Below are 25,394 nucleotides of genomic sequence, written 5' to 3'. Positions count from 1 at the left end.
GAGTAGCCAGACGTGGTGATGGCCCATTAAAGGGAATCCAACTTTCCCAGAGGCCATCCCAGAAGACTTCTCAGAGAGAACACAGACAATGGAGAATGCTTGGCCAATGGGGGCGGACCCCCGTGTGACAAGCATAGATCTTTCCAGCAAGCTAGAAGAAACTATAAAAGAGGAGAAGTGACATCATCACTGGACCTCTCTCCCCACCCCACCCCACCCTCAACAAACATCTGGAAGACAAAGACTTTGAACGGGGAAGGATGGTCCCAGACTGGAAAAAGAGTCCCAGGATCTGAGAATCTGTAACCTGCTTGTACCATCTGTCAGGGTGAGACACTGCTTGATTCAAATCCTGTTTAGTTTGTAGACTCAGACTGCGAAATAATTTTTATTTCTTAAGTAATCAACTTTGATCTGTACGCTAGTTACTTATATTCACTTAAAATCTATCTTTCTGTACTTAATAAATCTGTTTTATATTTTACCTAAAACAGTGTGTTTTGGTTGAAGTGCTTGGGAAATCTCAGCTCAGTTTACGAAGGCTGGTGTGTGTCCTCTCCATATTGATGGATGGGTGGACTCGGTAATGAACTTACACTGGTCAGGCTTCTGACCAGGGCAAGACGCTACAGTTTGGGGTGCAAGGCTGGAGAGCTGAGGGGAATTGGCTGGAGCCTCTCTATTACTGGTTATTGAGTTGCTGGCAAAGCATTCACGTGTCCCTGCCTATGGATGTCTGTGTAAGTGCAGTACCTGCCAGAGGTTTGGTGTGGCTTAACAACAGCATCACAGCGTGAGAGGGATACCCCAGGTTGGTGAGACCAGGCTGCACCCCAGGAACCCCATCACAGTTCCCTTATATCTAGAAGTTCAATAATAAAGTTTAGTAATACCAATATATTTGCATGCTGATCTAAATATACTCAGTTTATAAAAAGTAACTGATCAATAGTTTAAGACTAATCCAATAGACGAGACTAAATAGATGCAATCTGGGTGCCAAAAAAGCAAAAGTAAACTAAGTGATAGCCATGTACCTACAGCACAATTATAAGAAGCACACAATATTAAATATGATGCCAAAAATCTACTAATTTTCATTAACAGATTCATAGATTCCAAGGCTATGATCATTAGACGCTGGTGGGAGGGATAGCTCAGTGGTTTGAGCATTGGCCTGTTAAACCCAGGGTTTTCAGCTCAATCCTTGAGGGGGCCATTTGGGGATTTAGTTAGGGATTGGTCCTGCTTTGAGCAGAGGGTTGGACTAGATGACCTCCTGAGGTCCCTTCCAAAATAATTCCTACGGCATATATTTTAGAAAAAATTCTCTGTAACTGACCATTTTTAAATCAAGACTAGAATACACCACAACCCTCGGTAAATTGTTCAAATGATTAATTACACTCTCTGTCGAAAATGTAAACCTTATTTAAAAATGTCTAGCTTCAAATTCCAGCCAATGGATCATGTTAGACTTTTCTCTGCTACACTGAAGAGCCCATTATTAAATATTTGTTCCCCACATAGATATTTACAGACTGCAATCAAGCCACACCTTAACCTTCTCTTTGTTAAGCTAACTAGACTGAGCTCCTTGTGTCTATCACTATAGGGCATGTTTTCTAATCCTTTAATCATTCTCATGTCTCTTTTCTGAACCCTCTCCAATTTATCAACATCCTTCCTAAATTGTGAGAGACAGAACTGGACACAGTACTCCAGCAGTGGTTGCATCAGTGCCAAATATAGAGGCATGGTAACTTCTCTACTCCTACTTGAGATTCCCTTGTTTATACATCCCAGGATTCCTTTAGCTCTATTTGGCTACAGTGTCACACTGGGAGCTCATGTTCAGCTGATTATCCATCACTATTCCCAAATCTTTTTCAGAGTCCCTGCTTCCCAGGATTGAGTCCCTATCCTCTATCCCCCTATCCAAGTATGGCCTGAATTCTTTGTGCCTAAGTGTATACGTTTAGCTGTATTAAAACATATACTGTTTACCTGCACCCAGTTTACCAAGGGATGCAGGTGGTCCTGAATCAGTGACCTGTCCTCTTCCTTATTTACCACTCATACAATTTCTGTGCCATCTGCAAACTTTATAAGTGATGACTTTATGTTTCCTTCCAGGTCATTGATAAAGATGTTAAATAGAGTAGGGCCAAGAACCGAGCCCTGAAGGACCCCATTGGAAACACATCCACTTGCTGATTATTCCCCATTTACAGTTACATTTTGAGACCTATCAGTTAGCCAGTTTTTAATCCATTCCTAGTCAAATACCTTACAGAATTCTATTACCTTTATCAATCAAACCTGTAACCTCATTCAAAAAGATGTCAAGTTAGTTTGACAAGATCTATTTTCCATAAACCCATGTTGATTTGCATTACAGTACCCTCCTTTAATTCTTCATTAACCAAGACTACCTAGATACATAGATTTTAACTAAACAGAGTGCCCAAAGAGAGCAATTTAAATAGAAATTGCATATACAGAGAGACCATTATCTGATAGACTAATAAGCAAGTAAGGCTAAGTGAAATGCTGTGAGCTTTACCTGTAATAAAGTAAAATGGGGATAATAGCTACCTACCTATCACACAGCAGTGAAGTAGGTATTTGTAACACACCCATCACCAAGGTATTGAGTGGTTTTATTTTTTTGTAGAGTTGTTTAAAGAGGAAACGGCTGCATAGGAATTAGGAACTAATATTTGTACTTAATCTTCCAAAGTTCTATTACATATATTTATAATAAACATTTTTATATCTGCTTTTAACCTTTCACCACCCACAGAAATATACACGATACCCATCCAACCAAGTCAACTGAACAATGCTAAGACCATATATTTGTTTCAGTATTTTACACTAAGCTTTTGCTTATGAACTGAAGTGTCAGTCAGGATCCAAGTCTATTAAGTAAATGTCACAGTAGACCCATATGCTTGGGAGAGGTTGTTAGGAGGGGCAGCTAGCTTCAATTTTCCTTAAGCGCATTGCGGGCCCGGTTTTCAAAAGAGTTCAGCCCCCAACCTATCTCCGATAGGATGAGTTCTTTTAAAAAACTGGCCCACAACGTGGCTAAGTGAAAAGGTATAATGTTCACTGTGACCCTAATTCTTACTAGCCATACTCTTCCCGTGCACCAAACAGCCCTGACTTGGATAGGCAGCTCTTTGGGCAGGGAGGGCCCATTTGTTCTGGGTTTGTACAGCACCTAGCGCAGGAGGTCCTGCTCTGCGATGGGGGCCCTGCAATAATACACCCCCCCCCCATAACGCCCTGAACATGCAGACAGCGCGGACTGGGCGCTAGATCCGGCGGAGGGAGGTGGGGGGCTGAAAAGCCGAGCAGGGTCAGTGTCACGGACACCAAGCCTGGGAGGGGAGGGGTTCCCCACCCCCAGGAATCCGGTCCTGCCCTGTAAGGCCCCGCGGGGCCCGTCAGGGGGGGGGCAGATGGGAGGCTGCCCCCTCGGGGGTCTCTCCCCTGAGCTGGGGGCTTGGCCCCGCTTCGCGGCGGGGAGGGGCGGCTGAAGGAGTCGCAAACCAAAGGCTCGGGGAGGGAGGGAGAGGGCGCGTGCGCCGCCCCCCACCCGCTCACCAGGGGTCCGGAGCCATCGCTACGCCGGGGCCCTCCCCCTCTCTGCCGCCGGTCGGGGCTGCTGAGTTCGGAGCCGGGCTCCGGACGCTTCCGGGCTACGTCAGTTGACTACGGCGCGCGCAGAGGCTCAGAAAGGGAAGGGGAGGAGGGCGATCTACATCCGCGTCCTGCCCGAGAGACGGGGTCATCAGACAAGCCCTGCCCCTCAGGCACCCTGTAGCTGGCGGGGGGATTCTCCTTCTGGGATGGGGGGAGCAGGTCACACAAGGCCCCCCCGGGGGGGCTGCACTGGGGGGAGGTCACACACCCCCGGGGGCTGCACTGGAGGGGGGGGCGCAAATCACACAACCCCCCGCGGGGGTTGCACTGGGAGGGCAGATCCCACAACCCCCCCGGTGGCGGGGGCTTCTCGGGGGCGGGGGCAGGTCACACAGTCAAGGAGCAGTGTTAGGTGCACATCAGGCATACCAGTGCAGCCACCTCGTTGCACCCACACAACTGCACTGTGAATCTTCTGTACATTTCTGCCTCCAGCTACCTGGTGCCTGTTAAACCTAGTAGCACGTGTACCCCCCTATCAGGCCCGGCTCCAAGGTTTTGGCCGCCCCAAGCAGCCAAAAAAAAAAAAATCGCGATCGCGATCTGCGGCGGCAATTCGGCGGCAGGTCCTTCGCTCCGAGCGGGAGTGAGGGATCGTCCGCCGAATAGCTGGACGTGCTGCCCCTCTCCGGAGCGGCCGCCCCAAGCACCTGCTTGCCAGGCTGGTGCCTGGAGCAGGCTCTGTCCCCTATAGACACCACATGCCGAGGGGAGGGGGGCGGCTTACCAACTGGCACCTGCAGCCTACTTTCCTTCTTTACTGCCATGAAACACGGAGGGGCAGGTGGCCTAGGGCCTGTTGTTAGGCTGTCACATTTTTCTGTCCCAGATCTGGGCTGCCTGACACAGGACTCGCTAATAAACCCCAGCTAGCTGTGTTCAGCATAAGATCCCTTAAGGCTCTGCCAGGTATGGCTGAGGTGCCTTTAAATCAGATATTTTTTACACACAGCGCCATCTACTGGCCACTTAGTGCAATATAGTTTAACAATCCTTGTTGCTTTACTAAGGGTATGTCTACACTACGAAATTAGTTCGAATTTATAGAAGCCGGTTTTATTGAAATCGGTTGTATACAGCCGATTGTGTGTGTCCCCACATAAAATGCTCTAGGTGCTCTAGTCGGCGGACCGCGTCCACAGTACGAGGCTAGCGTCGACTTCCGGAGCATTGCACTATGGGTAGCTATCCCACAGCTATCCCACAGTTCCCGCAGTCTCCGCCGCCCCTTGGAATTCTGGGTTGAGATCCCAATGCCCGGATGATGCAAAACAGTGTCGCGGGTGGTTCTGGGTACATGTCGTCAGGCCCCTCCCCCCTCGTCACAGCAATGGCAGACAATAGATTCGCGCCTTTTTACCTGGGTTACCTGTGCAGACAACATACCACGGCAAGCATGGAGCCCGCTCAGCTCAGCTGAGCTCACCGTCACCATATGTCCTCTGGGTGCCGGCAGACGTGGGACTACATTGCTACACAGCAGCAGCTGCTAACTGCCTTTTGGCGGTAGACGGTGTAGCATGAGTGATAGCCGTGGGGCTGGCAGCCGTAGGGCTGCATTGCACCAGCCCCTTGCCCTTTGGTAGGCGATGGTATATTATGACTGGTACCCATCGTCGTCGTACTGGAGTGGCTGTCAATCATGGCCACCTGGGCAGACATGCTACTGTTTCGATGATGATGGCTACCAGTTGTAGTATACTATTTTCTGCCAATTGCCCAGTATTGTCTGCTAAGCACCCAGAAGAGGCCGAGGGCGATGCTGGGTGCTGGCGGACGTGGGGCTGGCAGACGTGGGGCTGCATTGCTACACAGCAACAGCCACTTGCAGACGATGGTATATTATGATTGGTATCCGTCATCATCATACTGGAGAGGCTATCACTCATGCTGCACCGTCGGCTGCCAGCTTAAGATGTAAAAAATAGATTTGTTCTGTATTCATTTGCTTCCCCTTCCTCCATGAAATCAACGGCCTGCTAAGCCCAGGGTTTTCAGTTTAATCTTTGGGGACACCATTCTGTGTGACAGTTGTTTGTGTTTCTCCCTGATGCACAGCCACCTTTCTTGATTTTAATTCCCTGTTCCTGTACCTGTACGCCATGTCATCACTCGTCCCTCCCTCCCTCCCGCCCTCCCTCCTTCTCCTGGTCCATCAGATACTACTTTTGCGCCTTTTTTCTGACCAGGCGCCATAGCTAGCACTGGGATCATGGAGCCCGCTCAGATCACCGCGGCAATTATGAGCACTATGAACACCACGCGCATTGTCCTGGAGTATATGCAGAGCCAGGACATGCCAAGGCGAAACCCGGACCACCCGAGGAGGCGATTGCAGCGCGGCGAAGAGAGTGATGAGGAAATTGACATGGACATAGACCTCTCACAAGGCACAGGCCCCAGCAATGTGGAAATCATGGTGTCACTGGGGCAGGTTCATGCCGTGGAACGCCGATTCTGGGCCCGGGAAACAAGCACAGACTGGTGGGACCGCATCGTGCTGCAGGTATGGGACGATTCCCAGTGGCTGCGAAACTTTCGCATGCGTAAGGGCACTTTCATGGAACTTTGTGACTTGCTTTCCCCTGCCCTGAAACGCCAGGATACCAAGATGAGAGCAGCCCTCACAGTTGAGAAGCGAGTGGCGATAGCCCTGTGGAAGCTTGCAACGCCAGACAGCTACCGGTCAGTCGGGAATCAATTTGGAGTGGGCAAATCTACGGTGGGGGCTGCTGTGATCCAATTTGCCAGGGCAATGAAAGACCTGGTGATATCAAGGGTAGTGACTCTGGGCAACGTGCAGTCAATAGTGGATGGTTTTGCTGAAATGGGATTCCCAAACTGTGGCGGGGCCATAGACGGAACCCATATCCCTATCTTGTCACCGGAGCACCAAGCCACCGACTACGTAAACCGCAAGGGGTACTTTTCAATGCTGCTGCAAGCCCTGGTGGATCACAAGGGACGTTTCACCAACATCAACGTGGGATGGCCGGGAAAGGTACATGATGCTCGTGTCTTCAGGAACTCTGCTCTGTTTCGAAAGCTGGAGGAAGGGACTTTCTTCCCGGACCAGAAAGTAACCATTGGGGATGTTGAAATGCCTATCGTGATCCTTGGGGACCCAGCCTACCCCTTAATGCCATGGCTCATGAAGCCGTACACAGGCAGCCTAGACAGGAGTCAGGACCTGTTCAACTACAGGCTGAGCAAGTGCCGAATGGTGGTGGAATGTGCATTTGGATGTTTAAAAGCGCGCTGGCGCAGCTTACTGACTCGCTCAGACCTCAGCAAAAAGAATATCCCCATTGTTATTGCTGCTTGCTGTGCGCCCCACAATATCTGTGAGAGTAAGGGGGAGACCTTTATGGCGGGGTGGGAGGTTGAGGCAACTCGCCTGGCCGCTGATTACGCGCAGCCAGACACCAGGGCGGTTAGAGGAGCACAGCAGGGCACGGTGCGCATCAGAGAAGCTTTGAAAACGAGTTTTGTGACTGGCCAGGCTACTGTGTGAAACTTCTGTTTGTTTCTCCTTGATGAACCCTCCAAACCCCCGCCCCCAACCCGGTTCATTCTACTTCCCTGTAAACCAACCACCCCACCCCACCCTCCCCTCCCCTCCCGCTTGCAGAGGCAATAAAGTCATTGTTTTTTCACATTCATGCATTCTTTATTAGTTCCTCACAGAAGTAGGGGGATAATTGCCAAGGTAGCCTGGGATGGGTGGGGGAGGAGGGATGGAAAAGGACACACTGCATTTTAAAACTTTAAGTCTTATTGAAGGCCAGCCTTCTGATGCTTGGGCGATCATCTGGGGTGGAGTGACTGGGTGGACGGAGGCCCCCCCACCGTGTTCTTGGGCGTCTTGGTGAGGAGGCTATGGAACTTGGGGAGGAGGGCTGTTGGTTACACAGGGGCTGTAGCGGCGGTCTCTGCTCCTGCTGCCTTTCCTGCAGCTCAACCATACGCTCGAGCATATCAGTTTGATGCTCCAGCAGACGGAGCATTGACTCTTGCCGTCTGTCTGCAAGCTGACGCCACCTATCGTCTTCAGCCCGCCACTTGCTCTTTTCATCCCGCCATTCAGCCCGCCACCTCTCCTCTCGTTCATATTGTGCTTTTCTCATCTCCGACATTGACTGCCTCCACGCATTCTGCTGTGCTCTATCAGCGTGGGAGGACATCTGCAGCTCCGTGAACATATCATCCCTCGTCCTACGTTTTCTCTTTCTAATGTTCACTAGCCTCTGTGAAGGAGAAACATTTGCAGCTGGTGGAGGAGAAGGGAGAGGTGGTTAAAAAAGACACATTTTAGAGAACAATGGGTACACTCTTTCATTACAAGGTCGCATATTTCGGCTTGCAGGCAGCCATGGTAGGCCACAGTGTTTTGGCTTTTTTAACCTTCTTAACATGCGGGAAAGGTTGCAAACAGCAGCGCATTTCCCATATCAAGGATGAATTGGGTTGTCCATTTAAAATGGGTTTTCAATGTAAAAGGAGGGGCTGCGGTTTCCCGGTTAACATGCGGCACAAACACAAGTAAACCACCCCACACACACACACACACGATTCTCTGGGATGATCACTTCACCCCTCCCCTCCACCGCGTGGTTATCAGCGGGGAACATTTCTGTTCAGAAGAGCAGGAACGGGCGCCTCTGAATGTCCCCTTAATAAAATCACCCCATTTCAACCAGGTGACCGTGAATGATATCACTCTCCTGAGGATAACAAAGAGAGATAAGGAATGGATATTGTCTGCATGCCAGCAAACACCGGGACCATACGCTGCCATGCTTTGTTATGCAATGATTCCAGACTACGTGCTACTGGCCTGGCGTGGTAAAGTGTCCTACCATGGCGGACGGGATAAGGCAGCCCTCCCCAGAAACCTTTTGCAAACGCTTTGGGAGTACATAAAGGAGAGCTTTCTGGAGATGTCCCTGGAGGATTTCCGCTCCATCCCCATACACGTTAACAGACTTTTCCAGTAGATGTACTGGCCGCGATTGCCAGGGCAAATTAATCATTAAACACGCTTGCTTTTTTTTGTGTAATGTTTACAAATATTTACAAAGGTACACTCACCAGAGGTCTCCTGTGTGCCCTGAGGGTCTTGGGTGAGTTCGGGGGTTACTGGTTCCAGGTCCAGGGTCACAAACATATCCTGGCTGTTGGGGAAACCGGTTTCTCCGCTTCCTTGCTGCTGTGAGCTACCTACAGTACCTCCATCCTCATCTTCCTCATTCCCCGAACCGTCTTCCCTGTGTGTTTCTCCAGTGAGAGAGTCATAGCACACGGTTGGGGTAGTGGTGGCTGCACCCCCTAGGATCGCATGCAGCTCCGTGTAGTAGCGGCAAGTTTGCGGCTCTGCCCCGGACCTTCCGTTTGCTTCTCTGGCTTTGTGGTAAGCTTGCCGTAGCTCCTTAATTTTCACGCGGCACTGCTGTGTGTCCCTGTTATGGCCTCGGTCCTTCATGGCCTTGGAGATCTTTTCTAATACTTTTCCATTTCTTTTACTGCTACGGAGTTCAGCTATCACTGCTTCATCTCCCCATATGGCGAGCAGATCCCGTACCTCCCATTCGGTCCATGCTGGAGCTCTTTTGCGATCCTGGGACTCCATCACGGTTACCTGTGCTGATGAGCTCTGCGTGGTCACCTGTGCTCTCCACGCTGAGCAAACAGGAAATGAAATTCAAACATTCGCGGGTCTTTTCCTGTCTACCTGGTCAGTGCATCTGAGTTGAGAGTGCTGTCCAGAGCGGTCACAATGAAGCACTGTGGGATAGCTCCCGGAGGCCAATAACGTCGAATTCCGTCCACACTACCCCAATTCCGACCCGCAAAGGCCGGTTTTATCACTAATCCCCTCGTCGGAGGTGGTGTAAAGAAACCGGTTTAAAGGACCCTTTAAGTCGAAAGAAAGGGCTTCATCGTGTGGACGTGTCCAGGCTTAATTCGATTTAACGCTGCTAAAGTCGACCTAAACCCGTAGTGTAGACTAGGCCTCAGTCAGCTTCCTTGGTTGTAGCAATGGTGAAAGGGCTAGACTGAACAACCCCACTGGGCACTGTGTCATCTAGCCAGGGCTGTCCTTAGGCATACGCAGCAGCATACGAGGCTGCCTAGGGCACCTGAAAATTTGGGACACCCCTCAGTCTTAGTGTACACCCCCGCGCTTCTTCGTATCCCTGTTCTGACTCTTCCTGCAGGCTCCCACAGCTGGCTGCTGCAGCCTGGTGACTTACTCCCAAAGGGATCTAGTAACTTAAAAGTGAAAAAGCCTTCCAGCCTGCTAGACCTATTAGCACAACATTGAAACTGTTAAAGAACCCTTCAAGTGGTAATGAAGCCATTTAACAGGCATTTGCCAACTCCTAGGTATATACTGTCAGTTTCTGAATTTACTGACAAAAACAGTTGTGCATTTCTGTAATATTTACCCAGAACATGTTAGTCTACAGGACCTTAGTTTAACATTTGCTTTAAAAATATTTCATTAGTGAGTTGGTGAAGATTATAAAATCACATCTCTAAAAAATCCTTGCATAGATTTTTAGATGCACAACCATCTATAGCCTTAAATTCTTGGATCTTCAGTCATATAGTTCTTTAAATAAGATTACATAGTAGCCATATAAATTTTAAAGCAACAATTAAATGGATACATTTGTTCCACAAACCCTAGTGCCAAGAGGCAGGTGAAAGGTGGCCTTTTACACAGAAGGATCAGTGAGTTTGTTAGGAGTGTTTCCATTACATTAAAAAATAATGAAGTGGAAACAGCTTTATTAAAGAAATAAACATGCCCTGGCAATGTTTGCAACACAAACGCCTGCTGCTTCATGCAAGTACACTGTGCAAAGCCACCCACTCCCGTCTGTGGCTGGCCAGAAGGTTGTGCCATTTCAGATTGGGGAGGGGGCAACTTTAACCGTCATTCCTGGGGCTACTTAGGCATTTGAAAGCTATAGTTTTTTGGCAGATAACTTAGCAATTAGCTGACAGGAGCCCTGTATCTATCCCAGCTCTGGGAAAAGAGAGGGGTCTAGTGGGAAACAGCAGAGAACAGATACATCTGGGTTCTATATAAGAACTAGATAAGTTCATGGAGGATAGGTCCAGCAATGCCTATTAGCAAGGGTGGGCAAGGATCCAACACCATGTTCTGCATGTCCCTTGCCTCTGTTTGCCAGAAGCTGGGAGTGGGCAACAGGGCAACTTAATGATTACCTGTTCTGTTCATTCCCCTGGGGCACCTGGCATTGGCCACTGTTGGAAGACAAAAAGAACAGGAGTACTTGTGGCACCTTAGAGACTAACAAATTTATTAGAGCATAAGCTTTCATGGACTACAGCCCACTTCTTCGGATGCATACAGCCCACTTCTTCGGATGCATACAGAGTGGAATAAATATTGAGGAGATATATATCTCCTCAATATTTATTCCACTCTGTATGCATCCGAAGAAGTGGGCTGTAGTCCACGAAAGCTTATGCTCTAATAAATTTGTTAGTCTCTAAGGTGCCACAAGTACTCCTGTTCTTTTTGCGGATACAGACTAACACGGCTGCTACTCTGAAACCTGTTGGAAGACAGGATACTGGGCTATATGGACCATTGGTTTTATCCAATATGGCCATTCTGATGTTCTTATATAGAACCCAGATGTATCTGCTCTCTGCTGTTTCCCACTAGACCCCTCTCTCTTCCCAGAGCTGGGATAGAACCCAGGAGTCTCTCTCTCCACAGAGTTAGTAATAAAGTAAGAATCTACATTAAGATTTTTAAACCTAACCAGTGTCCCTTAACTGACTTGCCACAAGATGTCAGAACATGTTCTTAGAGTTGAGTGGGTCTAATATTTATTTATTTTTTTTTCTTTTATAAAGGAATTAGATACAGGGCTCCTGTCAGCTAATTGCTAAGTTATCTGCCAAAAAACTAGAGCTTTCAAGTGCCTAAGTAGCCCTAGGAATGACTGTTAAAGTTGCCTCCCCCCCCCCCCGCCATCTGAAATGGCACAAACTTCCGGTCAGCCACAGATGGGAGTGGGTGGTACTTGCATGAAGCAGCAGGTGTTTGTGTTGCAAACATTGCCAGGGCATGTTTATTTCTTTAATAAAGCTGTTTCCACTTCATTATTTTTTAATGTAATGGAAACACTCCTAACAAACTCACTGATCCTTCTAAAAAAGAAGAACAGGAGTATTTGTGGCACCTTAGAGACTAACAAATTTATTAGAGCATAAGCTTTCGTGGACTACAGCCCACTTCTTCGGATGGGCTGTAGTCCACGAAAGCTTATGCTCTAATAAATTTGTTAGTCTCTAAGGTGCCACAAGTACTCCTGTTCTTCTTTTTGCGGATACAGACTAACACGGCTGCTACTCTGAAAACTGATCCTTCTGTGTAAAAGGCCACCTTTCACCTGCCTCTTGGCGCTAGGGTTTGTGGAACAAATGTATCCATTTAATTGTTGCCTTAAAATTTATATGGCTCCTATGTAATCTTCAAAAACTACTTTACATTAGATTGTAAGCACTTGTGGGAAGAGACTGTCACTTCTTAAGTGTTTGTACAGCATCCTTGCCCAGGGGAGTCCTGATGCTATTTAGGGCTTCGGAATGCTATTATGATAATATACAGAAAACCTTCTTTTGTTCCTTTATAAAGGGGCAAATATAGGAAGAAGCAAAGAAACAGGTAGAGGCAAAGAAACGAGCAGTTGTTCAATATTTATGTAAATTTTCGGGCTGTGTCCTTCAGAGAGTTAATAACCCCTAGTGTCTGACTGACTTACTGCTCTGAGTGGGAAAATGAATGTTCCAAGGTCTTGGAGGAAGTTCTGAATCCAGCGTTCATAGAGCTGTGAAATAGGCCTTTATCCTTGAAAGAATCAAGCTGTACTCTCCATATAAACAGTTACATCCAACTAAAGAACTCCTGAAATCCTCTAGTCATTACAGTGGCTTGGTCAGAGTCAGTGAAATAGATTTTACCAGTTAAGACATCTAGTATTTTATAATGAATATATTTCATTTATTTTTCAAGTTCTTTTAGACTGGCCCCAAATGCCAGGTTAATAAAAGATCCAGGAAGGGACCTGCTCAGATAGCACCTAAACTCCTGGGGCTAAATTCATATCTGGTGTTACGCCACCGAAGTCAATAGAAATGGGGTTTGCCCTGGTAACACAAAAGTGACCATTTTTCTTCATTCCTATTTCAGCAGTGGACCACCTACACTCTGGCCAGAGGTGAAAGTGGGCCGGTACGGGCCAATACAGCATACTGGTAAGAAGTGGCCACCGGGACGGGCCCGTACACAGCCGACGTTAAAGCGCTGCTGCGGCAGCACTTTAATGTCGCTGCCCCTTTTGCCCCCCGCCCTCCTAGGGCTGCCGAGAGAGGGCAGCAAATGGTCAGCTGCCCCGGGGCCCAGTGATTTAAAAGGGCTTGGGGTTCCCGGCCGCAGCTACTGCAGCAGCGGCCGGAGCCTGGGCAGTGCAAGCTGGGCAGCACGGAAGAGCAGGCTCGGGCAGGCTGACCCCCAGCCCCGCCCTTCTGCCCGAGGCCCCGTCCCTTCTGCCTGTGGCCCCGCCTCTTCTGCCAGAGGCCCTACCCCTTCTGGGGGGCCTAGAGCCGGGCCCCATACCGGTAAGACTTTTATGTTACTTTCGCCCCGGCTCTGGCATAGAATCATAGAAGATTAGGATTGGAAGACACTTCAGGAGGTTATCTAGGCCCAATCCCCTGCTCAAAGCAGGACCAACCCCAACTAAATCATCCAAGTCAGGGCTTCATCAAACTGGGCCTTAGAAACCTCTAAGGATGGAGATTCCACCACCTCCCTAGGTAACCCATTTCAGTGCTTCACCACCCTCCTAGTGAAATAGTTTTTCCTAATAGCCTACCTAGACCTCCCCCACTACAACATGAGACCATTGCTCCTTGTTCTTTCATCTGCCACCACTGAGAACAGCCTAGCTCTATCCTCTTTGGAACCCCCCTTCAGGTAGTTAAAGGCTGCTATCAAATCCCCCCTCACTCTTCTCTTCTGCAAACTAAATAAGCCCAGTTCCCTCAGCCTTTCCACATAAGTCATGTGCCCTAGCCCCCTAATCATTTTTGTTGCCCTCCTCTGGACTCTTTCCAATTTGTCCACATCCTTTCTGTAGTGGGGGCCCAAACTGGATGCAATACTCCAGATATGGCCTTTCCAGTGCCAAATAGAGGGGAATAATCATTTCTCTCGATCTGCTGGCAATGCTCCTACTAATGCAGCCCAATATACCACTAGCCTTCTTGGTAACAAGGGCACACTGTTGACTCTCATCCACTGTAATCCCCAGGTCCTTTTCTGCAGAACTGTAGCAGTGCATGGGATTCTTCCATCCTAAGTGGACTCTGCACTTGTCCTTGTTGAACCGCATCAGATTTCTTTTGGCCCAATCCTCCAATTTGTCTAGGTCACTCCTGACCCTATCGCTACCCTCCAGCATATCTACCTCTTCCCTCATCTTAGTGTCATCTGCAAACTTGCTGAGGGCGCAATCCATCATCATCACGATCATTAATGAAGATGTTGAACAAAACTGGCCCCAGCACCAATCCCTAGGGCATTCTGCTTGATACTGGCTGCTAACTAGACATCGAGCCATTGATCACTACCCATTGAGCCAGCTTTCTATCTACCTTATAGTCCATTCATCCAATCCATTCACCCAAGCAAGACTTTAACTTGCTGGCAAGAATACTGTGGACTTGTGCATGTCCAGCTTTTCTAAATAGTCCTTAACCTGTTCTTTTGCCACTGAGGGCTGTTCACCTCCTCCCCATACTGTGCTGCCCAATGCAGCTGTCTGGGAGCTGACTTTGTCTGTGAAAACTGAGGCAAAAAAAGCATTGAGTACTTCAGCTTTTTCTACATCTGTCACTAGGTTGCCTCCCCCATTCAGTAAGGGTCCCACACTTCCCCTGACCTTCTTCTTGTTGCTAACATACCTGTAGAAACCCTTCTTGTTACCCTTCACATCTCTTGCTAGCTGCAACTCCAATTGTGCTTTGGCCTTGCTGATTACACCCCTGCATGCTCAAGCAATATTTTTATACTCCTCCCTAGTCATCTGTCCAAGTTTCCACTTCTTGTAAGCTTTCTTTTTGTGTTTAAGCTCACCAAAGATTTCTCTGTTAAGCCAAGTTGGTTGCCTGCCATATTTACTATTCTTTCTGTACTTTGGGTGGCTTGTTCCTGAACCCTCAATAAGGCTTCTTTAAAATACAGCCAGCTCTCCTGGACTCCTTTCCCCCTCATATTAGCCTCCCAGGGGATCCTTCCCATCTGTTCCCTGAGGGAGTCAAAGTCTGCTTTTCTGAAGTCCAGGGTCCATATTCTGCTGCTCTCCTTTCTTCCTTTTGTCAGGATCCTGAATTTGACAATCTCATGGTCACTGCTGCCCAGGTTGCCACCCGCTTCTACTTCTCCTACCAATTCTTCCCTGTTTGTGAGCAGCAGTTCAAGAGGAGCACAGCCCCTACTTGGTTCCTCCAGCATTTGCACCAGGAAGTTGTCCTCAACACTCTCCAAAAACTTCCTGGATTGTCTGTGCACTGCTGTATTGCTCTCCCAGCAGATGTCCAGGTGATTGAAGTCCCCCATGAGAACTGTGGGGGAAAAAGTTTGCTAGGGCCTAAACTTTAGTTGGCTCGGGCCTGAACTTTGGTTCAGACCTGAACATTAGTTAAGTCTATTGTAGGTGAAAGGTTTTTAGAGGCAGAATAGAGGAAAAGTATAAAAGCAGAACTATCTATAATTATAAGACCTGTGATTCATAGTACTGCATTGACAGTTTTGGGGAAGTCTGGAAATCGCAGTAGGATAGACTGTGAAAAACAGGAAAGCTTAGAAACCGCAATAAGGCAGACTGTGAAAAACAGGAAAGCTTGTTAAGCTATATTCCTTTTATGGAGAGTGTATTCCAAATATGGCAATAATGCTGATAAGACAGTATGTATCATGCAATTGTGGTTTTATGCTATATAAGCTGTGTAAGATTCTGTAATCAGGGGGATTGCTAGTTTACTGGTACCCCCCATGCATGCATGAAAATAAAAAGGCCTCAGGCGATTCTGATTCAAACACAACGCGTGGTCATTTTTCCACAACAGAACCAAGGTCTGTGATCTGGAAACTTCTGTTTGTTGTCCGAAGAAAACCTCGTCTACCTCATCCTCCTGGTCTTGTGGTCTATAGCAGATGCCCACCGTGACAGCACCCTTGTTGCTCTCGCCTCTAAACTTAGCCCAAAGACTCTCAACAGGCTTTTTTCCAGTTTCATACTGGAGCTCTGAGCAATCATATTGCTCTCTTACATACAGTGCAACTCCTCCACCTTTTCTCCCCCACCTGTCCTTCCTGAACAGTTTATACCCATCCATGACTGTGCTATAGTTATGTGAGTTACCCCACCAAGTCTCTGTTATTCCAATCATATCATAGTTCCTTGACTTTGCCAGGACTTCCAATTCTTCCTGCTTGTTTCCCAGGCTTCTTGCGTTTGTTTATAGACACCTAAGATAACTAGCCGATTGCCCTACTTTTTCAGTATGAATCAGGAGGCCTCCCCTGTTGCACCCACCTCCTTGTGTTTCCTCCCGATATCCCACTTCCCCACTTGCCTCAGGGCTTAGGTCTCCATCCCCTGGTGAGCCTAGTTTAAAGCCCTCCTCACTAGGTTAGCAAGCCTGCCTGTGAAGATGCTCTTCCCTCTCTTCGTTAGGTGGATCCCATCTCTTCCTAGCAATCCTTCTTCCTGGAACAACATCCCATGGTCAAAGAATCCAGAGCCCTCTCTCCGACATCACCTGTGCAACCACACATTTACCTCCATAATTCGATGGTCTCTGCCTAGGCCTTTTCCTTCAGCAGGGAGGATGGATGAGAACACAACTTGCACCTCAAACTCCTTTATCCTTCTTCCCAGAGCCACATGGTCTGCAGTAACCCGCTCAAGGGCATTCTTGGCAGTATCATTGGTGCCCATGTGGAGAAGGAGGAAGAGGTAGCAGTCCGAGGGCTTGATCATTCTCAGCAGATAGTCCGTCAGATCCTGAATTCTAGCTCCAGGCAAGCAGCACACTTCTCGAGTTTCCTGGTCTGGACGGCAGATCACAGGCGCCGACTCTGTGGGTGCTCTGGTGCTGGTGCAGCCACGGGGAAAAATTATTGGGTGCTCTGCACCCACCAGCAGCCAAGCTCCCCTCATCCCCCGCCCCACCTCCTCCTCCCTATCTCATGAGCACGCCGCGTCCCCGCTCCTCCGCCTACCTCCGAGCACTTCCCGCCCAGCTGCCGCCAAACAGCTGTTTGGCAGTGTTAGCACGCTCCGGGAGGGAGGGGGATGAGCGGGAACATGGTGCACTCAGGGGAGGACGCGAGGAAGAGGTGGGGCCGGGGGGGGTGGATTTGGGGAAGGAGTTGGAATATGGGCAGGGAGGGGGCGGGGTTGGGGTGGGGACTTTGGGGAAGGGGTTGGAATGGGGGTGGGGCAGGGGTGGGAAGAGGCGGGGAAAGGGCAGGGCCTCGTGGAAGGGGTGGAGCAGGGGCGGGGCCGGGGGCAGAGTGGGGGGTTGAGCACCCATGGAAAGAGGGGAAGTTGGCGCCTATGCGGCAGATGGATGCCTCCGTCCACCTTAGTAGGGAGTCCCCGACCACCACCTTCCGTCTCCTCCTCTTGGGAGTGGTGGTCGTGGAACCCCCATCCCGAGGACAATGCATCCCATGCCTTCTGGTCGATGGGGTCTCCTTCTGATCCCTTCCCTCAGATGACCCTTTCAAACCATTCTCCGCCATTGTACCTGTGCAGAGAGCCTGAAAACGGCATGCTGTCTACAGTCTGGTGCTGCAATGCTGGAGCGGCTTTATTTCTGGAGAGCTGTAAAACTAGTGACCTGACTGCTTGTACTCATTAACGATCCCATGAGACGTTTTGGAAGAGAAGATGTTTACTCCATCATGCCGGTCAAACCTGTAACTACATTCTGCCTCCTAAGACCCAACTGAAGTTACAATTGATTGAAAAGTCCAACTGGGACTCTGCATGAGAGTAAGCATCCATGTGCAGGCCATGGTCCTTAACTGTTTGTGTGGCATTACTCTTTACTGTCAAACAGCTGCCATGTTGCACCCCAGAGGTGGCTGCATTCAGTGACACTAAACTTATCACTACCTCATCTCTAGATACAGGTTATGTTTATAAAGTGACGTGGCATCCTTTGAGATGAGAGGTGTGATAGGAAAGGTTATTTATTATTATTGTTACTATTAACTATAATGTTGGATTAGATCATTTACACTTGACTAGTTTTCTCCATGCACCTCTGCACACCCCAGGAGGCCATGTGAGCACAAGGACGAGCAGAGGTTACCAGCTTGGTCATGCTGGATCGCAGCTTTAGACGTTCATGTTTCTCTTTGAAATGCACACACCCTGTGCAGCCTCCAACAAAGGAGCACTGTTAGAGCTAGTGGGAAAAAATCTTGTTGTGCTCAACTCCAGTTCACGGTCACTCCTACCACGATGTATCCATATTGTATGTATGTCTGTCGGTTTACAGAAGACCCCCATCTCCTGAAGCTTCTTGGAGGCAGGAATTGTGTCTTCCTCAGTGTGTTGTAGTGGGCTGAGAACACTGAGGGCTGTCTCCTTGGCTTCACCCAGCCTCTCTCACCTTGATCCTATCACACAGGCAACAAGTTAATGTTTTCACTTGTTTTAGCTCCTGATCTTATGATAATAATCCCCATTAATATCATATTTTGGCATCCAGGCCTGTAGGGCCTCAAAATAATGTACCACAAGCAGTATTTGCAGAAGGGCGACAGCTCCAAACTTTCTAACTTTGCCAGCTGACAGTCCCCTCACCCCACCATGGCCCTCCAGCTATTCTGTCACACACACACACCCCTTAGCTGGTGCATACCCCCTGACAGTATTTCCCCTCTCACAAGGCCACATGTTCCCCAATAACCATGCTCCGCCAGGTGTGCTCCTCTAGATTTGAAATGCCTGGGCGTTTTGACCGGATATGGAGGGCACTGGCAGGGCTGGACTATAAGGAAATCAGGACATAGCTGAATGTTGACATGGTAAATATTTTGGATGTGGGTGCCTACTAGGGGAAAATACTAGGCTAAGCCAAGTGAGTCTACACAGTAAAACAAGGCCGTTTCTCCAGGCCCTCTTAGAGCCAATTCCTTTCCAATACGCTGTAGTCAAATAAGAACAAAGTCCTAAAATGTTGTGGGGAATTTATCATGCAAGATCTGCCAGGCGCATTTTTTTTCCTGTATGATTGCTGCAAATATATCCAGATATTTATATATGGATTGATGCTCCAGAAGCTGTTGCGGGACATTGATAGCAATGCTTTATTGCCCTCATAACACAAGCTTATTATTGCAGTATTTCTGCAAGTTATGACAAAGAGATGTTTCCCGCCATCATATTTACAAACTCCCTGCAACTTCTGTTGATCTCTCAGTAAATGTTGCTGCTTGGCACTCATGCCTTTGCGGTTAGGTCCTGCTGTGTGCTCTGCACCTGACCCCACCTCACCCCACTGAATGAAAGTGATTGTGATGGGAGGTGTCCACCCCACACAAGACTGCAAGGGATTAAGGTGGCCAGGTCAGCTTGTTAACTCCATAGGCTGCACTTAGAAGAAGAGCCAGGGAGCAAGGAATTGATTGCAAGCAGGCTCCGCTGGGCAGGAGGAGGCAAGGCCCATAAAGCCAGGAAGCTGGCAACAGACAGGGGCAGCAGTCACTCCCTGGGAGGAGGGTTTGGAGCTGCTACTCCCAGAGGACGGGGGGGGTGTGTGTGGAGGGAGAGCCAGGAGTGGTAGGAAGCAATCTAGAGAAGGAGCAGTGAGGGTTGGGAGAGGAAAACCCAGAACTGCTGGACTGGAACCCGGAGTAGAGAGTGGGTCTGGGTTCCCCTACCAGCCACTGAAGGAGTGGCACCTGCAGCAGTGAATGGGAAAACTGCCTGGGACTGCTGAAGGAAAGACTTTGATATACGCTGGAAGGAGGGAACGCTGAATGACCTGGCCAGAGGACTGAGTCATGAAGAAGATGCTGCAGTTCTTGGAGTGAGAGGGATTGCAGACCAGCGGCAGAGGTGGAGTGATGGTATACAACTGTGGGAAGGGGCATCGATCTGATGAGCTAATCCTCAGAGCGGCCAGGAGGAAGCGCCGGACTAGCAGTGAATGGAGCTCCCTGTGACAATGATTCTCCTCCATAAACAGAGGAAGGCTCCATCACCAGTGTGACGCTGGTTGACCAGGTCATGCTAGAATGTATTCAGGTCAATTCACTTGTGTAGTTCAAAGTAGTGGTTAGATGTATAAAAGTGTACAGACGCTTCCCGACTTACACAAGCGTTCCGTTCCGGAACGCCTTGCCTAACTCGAATTTTGCATAAATCGGAAACGTATATCCGACAATTACACACAAAAAAACTAAACTAAACAAAAACCCTCCTATTTCTAGCTTACGGAACTTTTTCTGTAAGTGCAGATTTGCATAAGTCGGGTTTGCGTAACCCAGGGGGCGTCTGTATTGGGTGTTTAGACTTCATGAAAACTAACGGGATGTTCTTTGCATTGTTTTCACTTATGTTCTTGTCATAATGTAATAGCAAACATTTACATTGTAAATACCCCTCTAACAAAACCACTCACCAGACCTGGATGAAGCCTTGGGGAAGCTAATGAAGGACTTTCTCAGAAGAGGTGCTAATTCCAAAGCAAATGGGTCATTGTGGTGATGACCTGAGGTCAGAAACTCAAAGTGCATTCCTCACTCAACATCATCAAAGGAAAACCTGCGTGGGTAAAGACACTGTTGGATTGCTTTCTGTGTAAAGGTACTATAAATATGGATTCAAGAAATAATCCATCATCTCTGGATTGTTTGGATTCTAACAGGACAGAATAACTAAACTAGAAGATGGAGATCCCTAGAGTTATTCTGGATAGCCCTGAGTGACTTTTGGAAAACTGGTAGTTTATTACATCATTGCTACTGCTTGGACTTACAAACTGTGACTCACCTGTTAATATATTTTACCTGTTTTACCCTCTCAATAACTCATTTCCTTTTCTTAGCCTAATAAACCTATCATTAGTTTACTGAAGAATTAGCTGCCAGCATTGTCTTTGGTGTAAGATCTAGAGTACCAATTGATTTGGGGTGAGTGACTGGTCTCTTGGGACCAAGAGAAACCTGATGTGGTCTGATTTGGGGTTTAAGTGACCTTTTATCACAAAATTCAGTTTGTCTGGGTGGCAAGATAGACTGGAGAGTCTAAGGGGATTGTCTGTGACTCGATGGTAAAACTGGTACAGTGTTCATATTTTGTTACTGGCTTGTTGAAATCTAATTATAGAACATACCACTAGTTCGGGATGTCTGCCCTTTTCTGACAGTCTGCCCTGAAATAGGCACTCACAGTTGTGATCCACTCTAGACAGTGTGACAAGCGGAACTTATGAGATGAGAGCAGCAGAATGATGTCCTTGTGCACTCGGAGGTAAACTCTACAGAGAAGAAAACCTACGTAGGGTGACCTCTGGCCCTGGGCCAAATGTGGCAGCCTGCAAGGAGAGGAGAATGGCAGATCTGCACCAACTGTAGTGACTTCAGAACAAATCGCAGTAAGAGAATGGTATTGATCCTGAGAGATGCTCCTTGAGGTCTTTGAGGCACAACACTGGTTTGGGTTATGGGTTCAGATCCTGGAGCTACGTGGATTCACACCCGCTAAAGATGTACAGCGAAATCCTGGCTCCACTGAAATCAAAGACAAATACTCCCATTGACTTCAGTGGGCCAGAATTTCACGCCCGTCTCCTTAAGGAATGCCCAGGCCTTGCTCTAGATCCCTGTACAAGGGTGAATTTCACCCTTAATCCTTCACCCATACCTCCCAGCAAGGAAGATAAACCAAAGACTAGCTGAATTCTCTAAGTCCCTAACTACAGACTTTGATATTCACTGGTGGGGAAATTCATCCATAGGGCTTAGGTGGAACTCACTGTGCAGCAATGGGGAGAAAAGCAAACCACTTACGGAGCAGTGTAAAACAGGAGATAGAAAATATTGGCTTGCTGATAAGAGAAACTGATGTGATACCCTCACCTGGGATACTGTGCTCAGTTCTGGTCACCCCATCTCTTATACAACAGAAAAGAAATGTGGTGGGGGGAGCTTCAGGGGTGAGTGACAACAATAATTAAAGGCCTGAAAAAGCTGGAATGGGGTGAGGGATTGCAGATGTAAGCAGAGTCAGGATGAGCTCTACCCTGACATCTGGTGGTGAATTATGGCGAGTGTGGAAAAGAACTCCAGGGGCTGATCTTGTTTGCATAGGCACACCCACTCGCCTGGCATGAAACAACAGCAACTCAAAGTGGTTACTTTGGCTGGTGTGGGATCCCCAGTTTTCTCTGTTATTGGGGCAGGAAGAATAAAGTTTTGTTACCCTGATTCTGTGAATCAAGGCCAGTGGAACTGTTGTATGACAGAAGGACTGAGTGAGTCCTTCACCATTACCTAAGTAGCACTTGCTTGACAAGGGGCATGGGTTACAAAACCCAGTGAATTGAAAGAGGGTGGAGAGAGATGTTTGTATCTGATGGCATAGGCTCTTCTCTAAGGGTTTGAAACACCACGTGCACTATCTCCTCTCTCCACTGTTGAATGTCAGAGTTAACTTTGATTCCATTAGGAATATAGTTACAGGCTGCTGAGCTAAATTCACTTTGGGCCAATGGTGCACTAGCACTGGGGCTAGAGCTGAAATCACAAAAGAGCTAAAGTTATTAAGAGCTGAGATCACTGAGTGCTGTGTTAACTAGTGGGGGAGCCTGAAGCTATATTGCTAAGCAGCTGGCAGAGCAATTTGTGGGGACAACTGGAGGAGCAGTGAGTGGCATGGAGCATTGCGGGGCCAGTTGGAGCGGCCCAAGCAACGGCGAGCAGGTCGGGAGCAGCTTGTAGAGCGGAGCAGTTTGTGGGATGGCAGGAAGTGGACTGGCTTGTGGTGAAGGCTGTGGCAGAACCCCACGGACAGACGGCCGGCCGGCCTTGGATCATGTAAGGCGTCCCTTAACACCCTGCGTGCTCCCCCCTTTTACTCTGGGGCTGCACTGACCAGGGACAGAGACTCTGGGGTTTGTTGGACTTTTCGGACTTTGGGTGGTTGCTGGACCCAGAGACTTTGGGGGTGTTGGACTTTGGGGACTCTGGGTGATATTTGGGTTGCTGGATTCAAAAACCAAAGGAAAAGGACACAGCCCAATTTGCTGGGGTGGGTTTTTTGGCTCATGGTTTGTGTTATGAATCCTGTTTGTGGTATTTTTCCAATTTAATGCTGATGTCGTTTACCTCATGTTATTAAACATTTTCTGCTACACTCAGACTCCATGCTTGCGAGAGGGGAAGTATTGCCTCTTAGAGGCACCCAGGGGGTGGTATGTAATTGTCCCAGGTCACTGGGTGGGGGCTCGAGCCGGTTTTGCATTGCGTTATTGAAACGGAACCCCTAGATACAGAACCCGGCCCTTGTTGCTGCCAACTTAGATGGGCAGAAGGGTTACACAAAGATGGGACTGTTTAGTGAGGAGATGAATAAAAGGGGACATGAGAGGTATACAAAATAGTGAGTGGCATGGAGAAAGGAGAGCGGGAACTTCTGTTTACCATTTCTCTCATAGTACAAGAATGGAATTGGAAGACAGCAAATATAAAACTAATGAAAGGAATTTCTTACACAAAGCATAATTAGCCTGTAGAACTCAAAGCAGACTGCTAAGAATTACAAAAGGATCTCACAAAACTGGGTGACTGGGCAACAAAATGGCAGAATAAATTCAATGTTGATAAATGCACCTAGGAAAACATAATCCCAACTATACATACAAAATGATGAGGTCTAAATTAGCTGTTACCACTCCAGAAAGAGATCGGGCAGTCACTGTGGAGAGTTCTCTGAAAACATCCACTCAATGTGCAGCACAATCAAAAAAGCTAGCAGAATGTTGGGAACCATTAGGAAAGGGAGAGCTGATAAGACAGTAAATATCATAATGCCACTATATAAATCTATGGTACTCCCACATCTTGAATACTGGGTGCAGATCTGGTCAGCCCGTCTCAAAAAAGACATATTAGAGTTTGAAGAGGTATAGAGAAGGGCAACAAAAAAAGCTTAGCGGCATGGAGCAGTTTCCATATGAGGAGAGATTAAAAAGGCTGGACTGTTCAACTTAGAAAAGAAACAACTAAGGGGAGATATGGTCGAGGTCTATAAAATCATGAATGGTGTGGAGAAAGTGAATAAGGAAGCATTATTTACCCAGTCACATAACAAAAGCATGATCATAGATGTAAGCTACCTATCCAATGACTGTGCTTAAGGTGAAGCGTCTCCTATGCGAAGGTTATTCGATAATGATCCATTATGGGGCTTCTTGCACCTTCCCTTAAACATGTGGTGCATGCTGGCAATTTCCTGCGGTATCCTCAATAAACTTTACTGAATTAAGCTAAACCTTACTGACTAAAGCCTAATAACTTTGGATCCATTGTATTAAAAATGTAACTGTTTGTGTGTCCCCCAGGATTGTAGGTATCTTTTCTAGGAGAGTGACTAATGTAAACCTTAGAGGGAATGTTGGGAACTTCAAAGAACTGTTTGGTACAATACGTGTGAAATGGAAAATGCAAATTCTCCCCTCTGAAGCTAGCCTTTTGAAGCTACACCTGGGGAGTGAGATCCATGTCTACCAATTAGCTGCTTCTGGAAAGGCCTGATCAAAGCCCCTCCTCCCCCCCCGCCCCACTGAATAAAGGAAGAACTGAACTGTTCATGAGGGTGCTTGTTCTCAGTTGTGGCTGTCATGAACTTGTAACCCCAAGAGACCCCTGGAGGGGTGGGAGGTTGAAGTACTCACATGCCAGAACCCATGTTGGAGACAGTTGGAGGGGTCTCTGCTGGACTCCATAGCATGTGGGTAGATTCTTTTAGTGTCTTTAGTATGTTTTCTCTGTAGTGCATTTACCTTTAGAATAAATGTGCTTGCAGAAAAAGTGCTGCATGGTAACTTACAACTGTGGCAATTGCACCATTAACCGCCTCTGAGGAGAAAGGCAAAGCAGGCCTGCTCAGGCAGTCTGACTTTGCTGGGGAGGTCGCAGTAGAATCGGGGAGCTGTGCCGGCTGGAGATACCCTGGTTAGAAGGGCATGAGACATGTGACAGCCGGGGGAGCCAGAAGCCTGAGCGTGAGCGCCCTTGATGGACTATAGCAGGGGAATACAGGTGCAGTCGCCCAAACTGTGACAGTGGAGCAAGATACCAAATGCAAGCCTGAGCCATTCTGGCAGTTCATTGGTCCCCTCATAGGTCTACATGGGGAAAGAGAAAGCAGCAACTACCTGCCCACCTCTCAAACCTCATGCCATGCTAAATGAGAAAAGCAATGGACAGGGCTATTACCTCAAGTTGGCTTACACTCCCCAGCCCCACACATACACTTCCAGCCCTAGTTTGTTATAAACCTTCTTGAATTATAAAGCTAACCAAACCCACACTCAACCTGCGC

The 25,394-nt window shown here is 48.0% G+C and overlaps 2 protein-coding genes and 1 long non-coding RNA gene across 5 annotated transcripts in view; 1 reads left to right on the top strand and 2 right to left on the bottom strand.

Moving 5' to 3' along the window:
- Positions 1 to 4,550, bottom strand: part of STX8 (syntaxin 8) — a 156,129-nt gene extending 151,579 nt beyond the window's left edge. The window contains exon 1 of one of the 3 annotated variants that reach the window (XM_054048112.1): positions 4,442 to 4,550. Coding sequence is in view for 1 of the 3 variants with exons in the window: in XM_054048111.1 (XP_053904086.1) it covers positions 3,616 to 3,632 (17 nt within the window). In the remaining 2 variants the exon portion in view is untranslated. Of the gene's footprint in view, positions 1 to 753; positions 828 to 3,615; positions 3,703 to 4,441 lie in introns of those variants that run through there. The other 2 variants (XM_054048111.1, XM_054048113.1) reach the window with 2 other exon arrangements.
- Positions 4,551 to 7,400: 2,850 nt separating this feature from the next.
- LOC128848191 (uncharacterized) lies at positions 7,401 to 9,831 on the bottom strand. The gene is made up of 2 exons (XM_054048006.1): positions 8,806 to 9,831; positions 7,401 to 7,984 (listed from the first exon to the last, which is right to left on the bottom strand). The coding sequence occupies exons 1-2, from the start codon at positions 9,341 to 9,343 to the stop codon at positions 7,482 to 7,484; spliced, it is 1,041 nt and encodes a 346-aa protein (XP_053903981.1). The 5' UTR covers positions 9,344 to 9,831; the 3' UTR covers positions 7,401 to 7,481.
- A 3,117-nt stretch (positions 9,832 to 12,948) lies between these two features.
- Positions 12,949 to 25,017, top strand: LOC128848240 (uncharacterized). The gene is made up of 3 exons (XR_008446990.1): positions 12,949 to 13,017; positions 17,589 to 17,828; positions 24,412 to 25,017. It is a non-coding gene; the product is annotated as an uncharacterized LOC128848240 (long non-coding RNA).
- Positions 25,018 to 25,394: the final 377 nt, after the last annotated feature.

This window comes from Malaclemys terrapin, chromosome 13 (assembly GCF_027887155.1).
Source record: "Malaclemys terrapin pileata isolate rMalTer1 chromosome 13, rMalTer1.hap1, whole genome shotgun sequence".
Taxonomy (NCBI): Eukaryota; Metazoa; Chordata; order Testudines; family Emydidae; genus Malaclemys; species Malaclemys terrapin.
The sequence above is the reverse complement of the archived record's forward strand: the minus strand, read 5'-3'. Positions and strand labels throughout refer to the sequence as shown.

Bases quoted from the DNA above. Each gene is read 5' to 3' on its own strand.
- LOC128848191 (XM_054048006.1), bottom strand. From the start codon at position 9,343: ATGGAGTCCCAGGATCGCAAAAGAGCTCCAGCATGGACCGAATGGGAG. The intron at 7,985-8,805 runs GTGAGTGTACCT...CTCCTCCACCAG, and splicing joins GGGCACACAGGAGACCTCTG to CTGCAAATGTTTCTCCTTCA.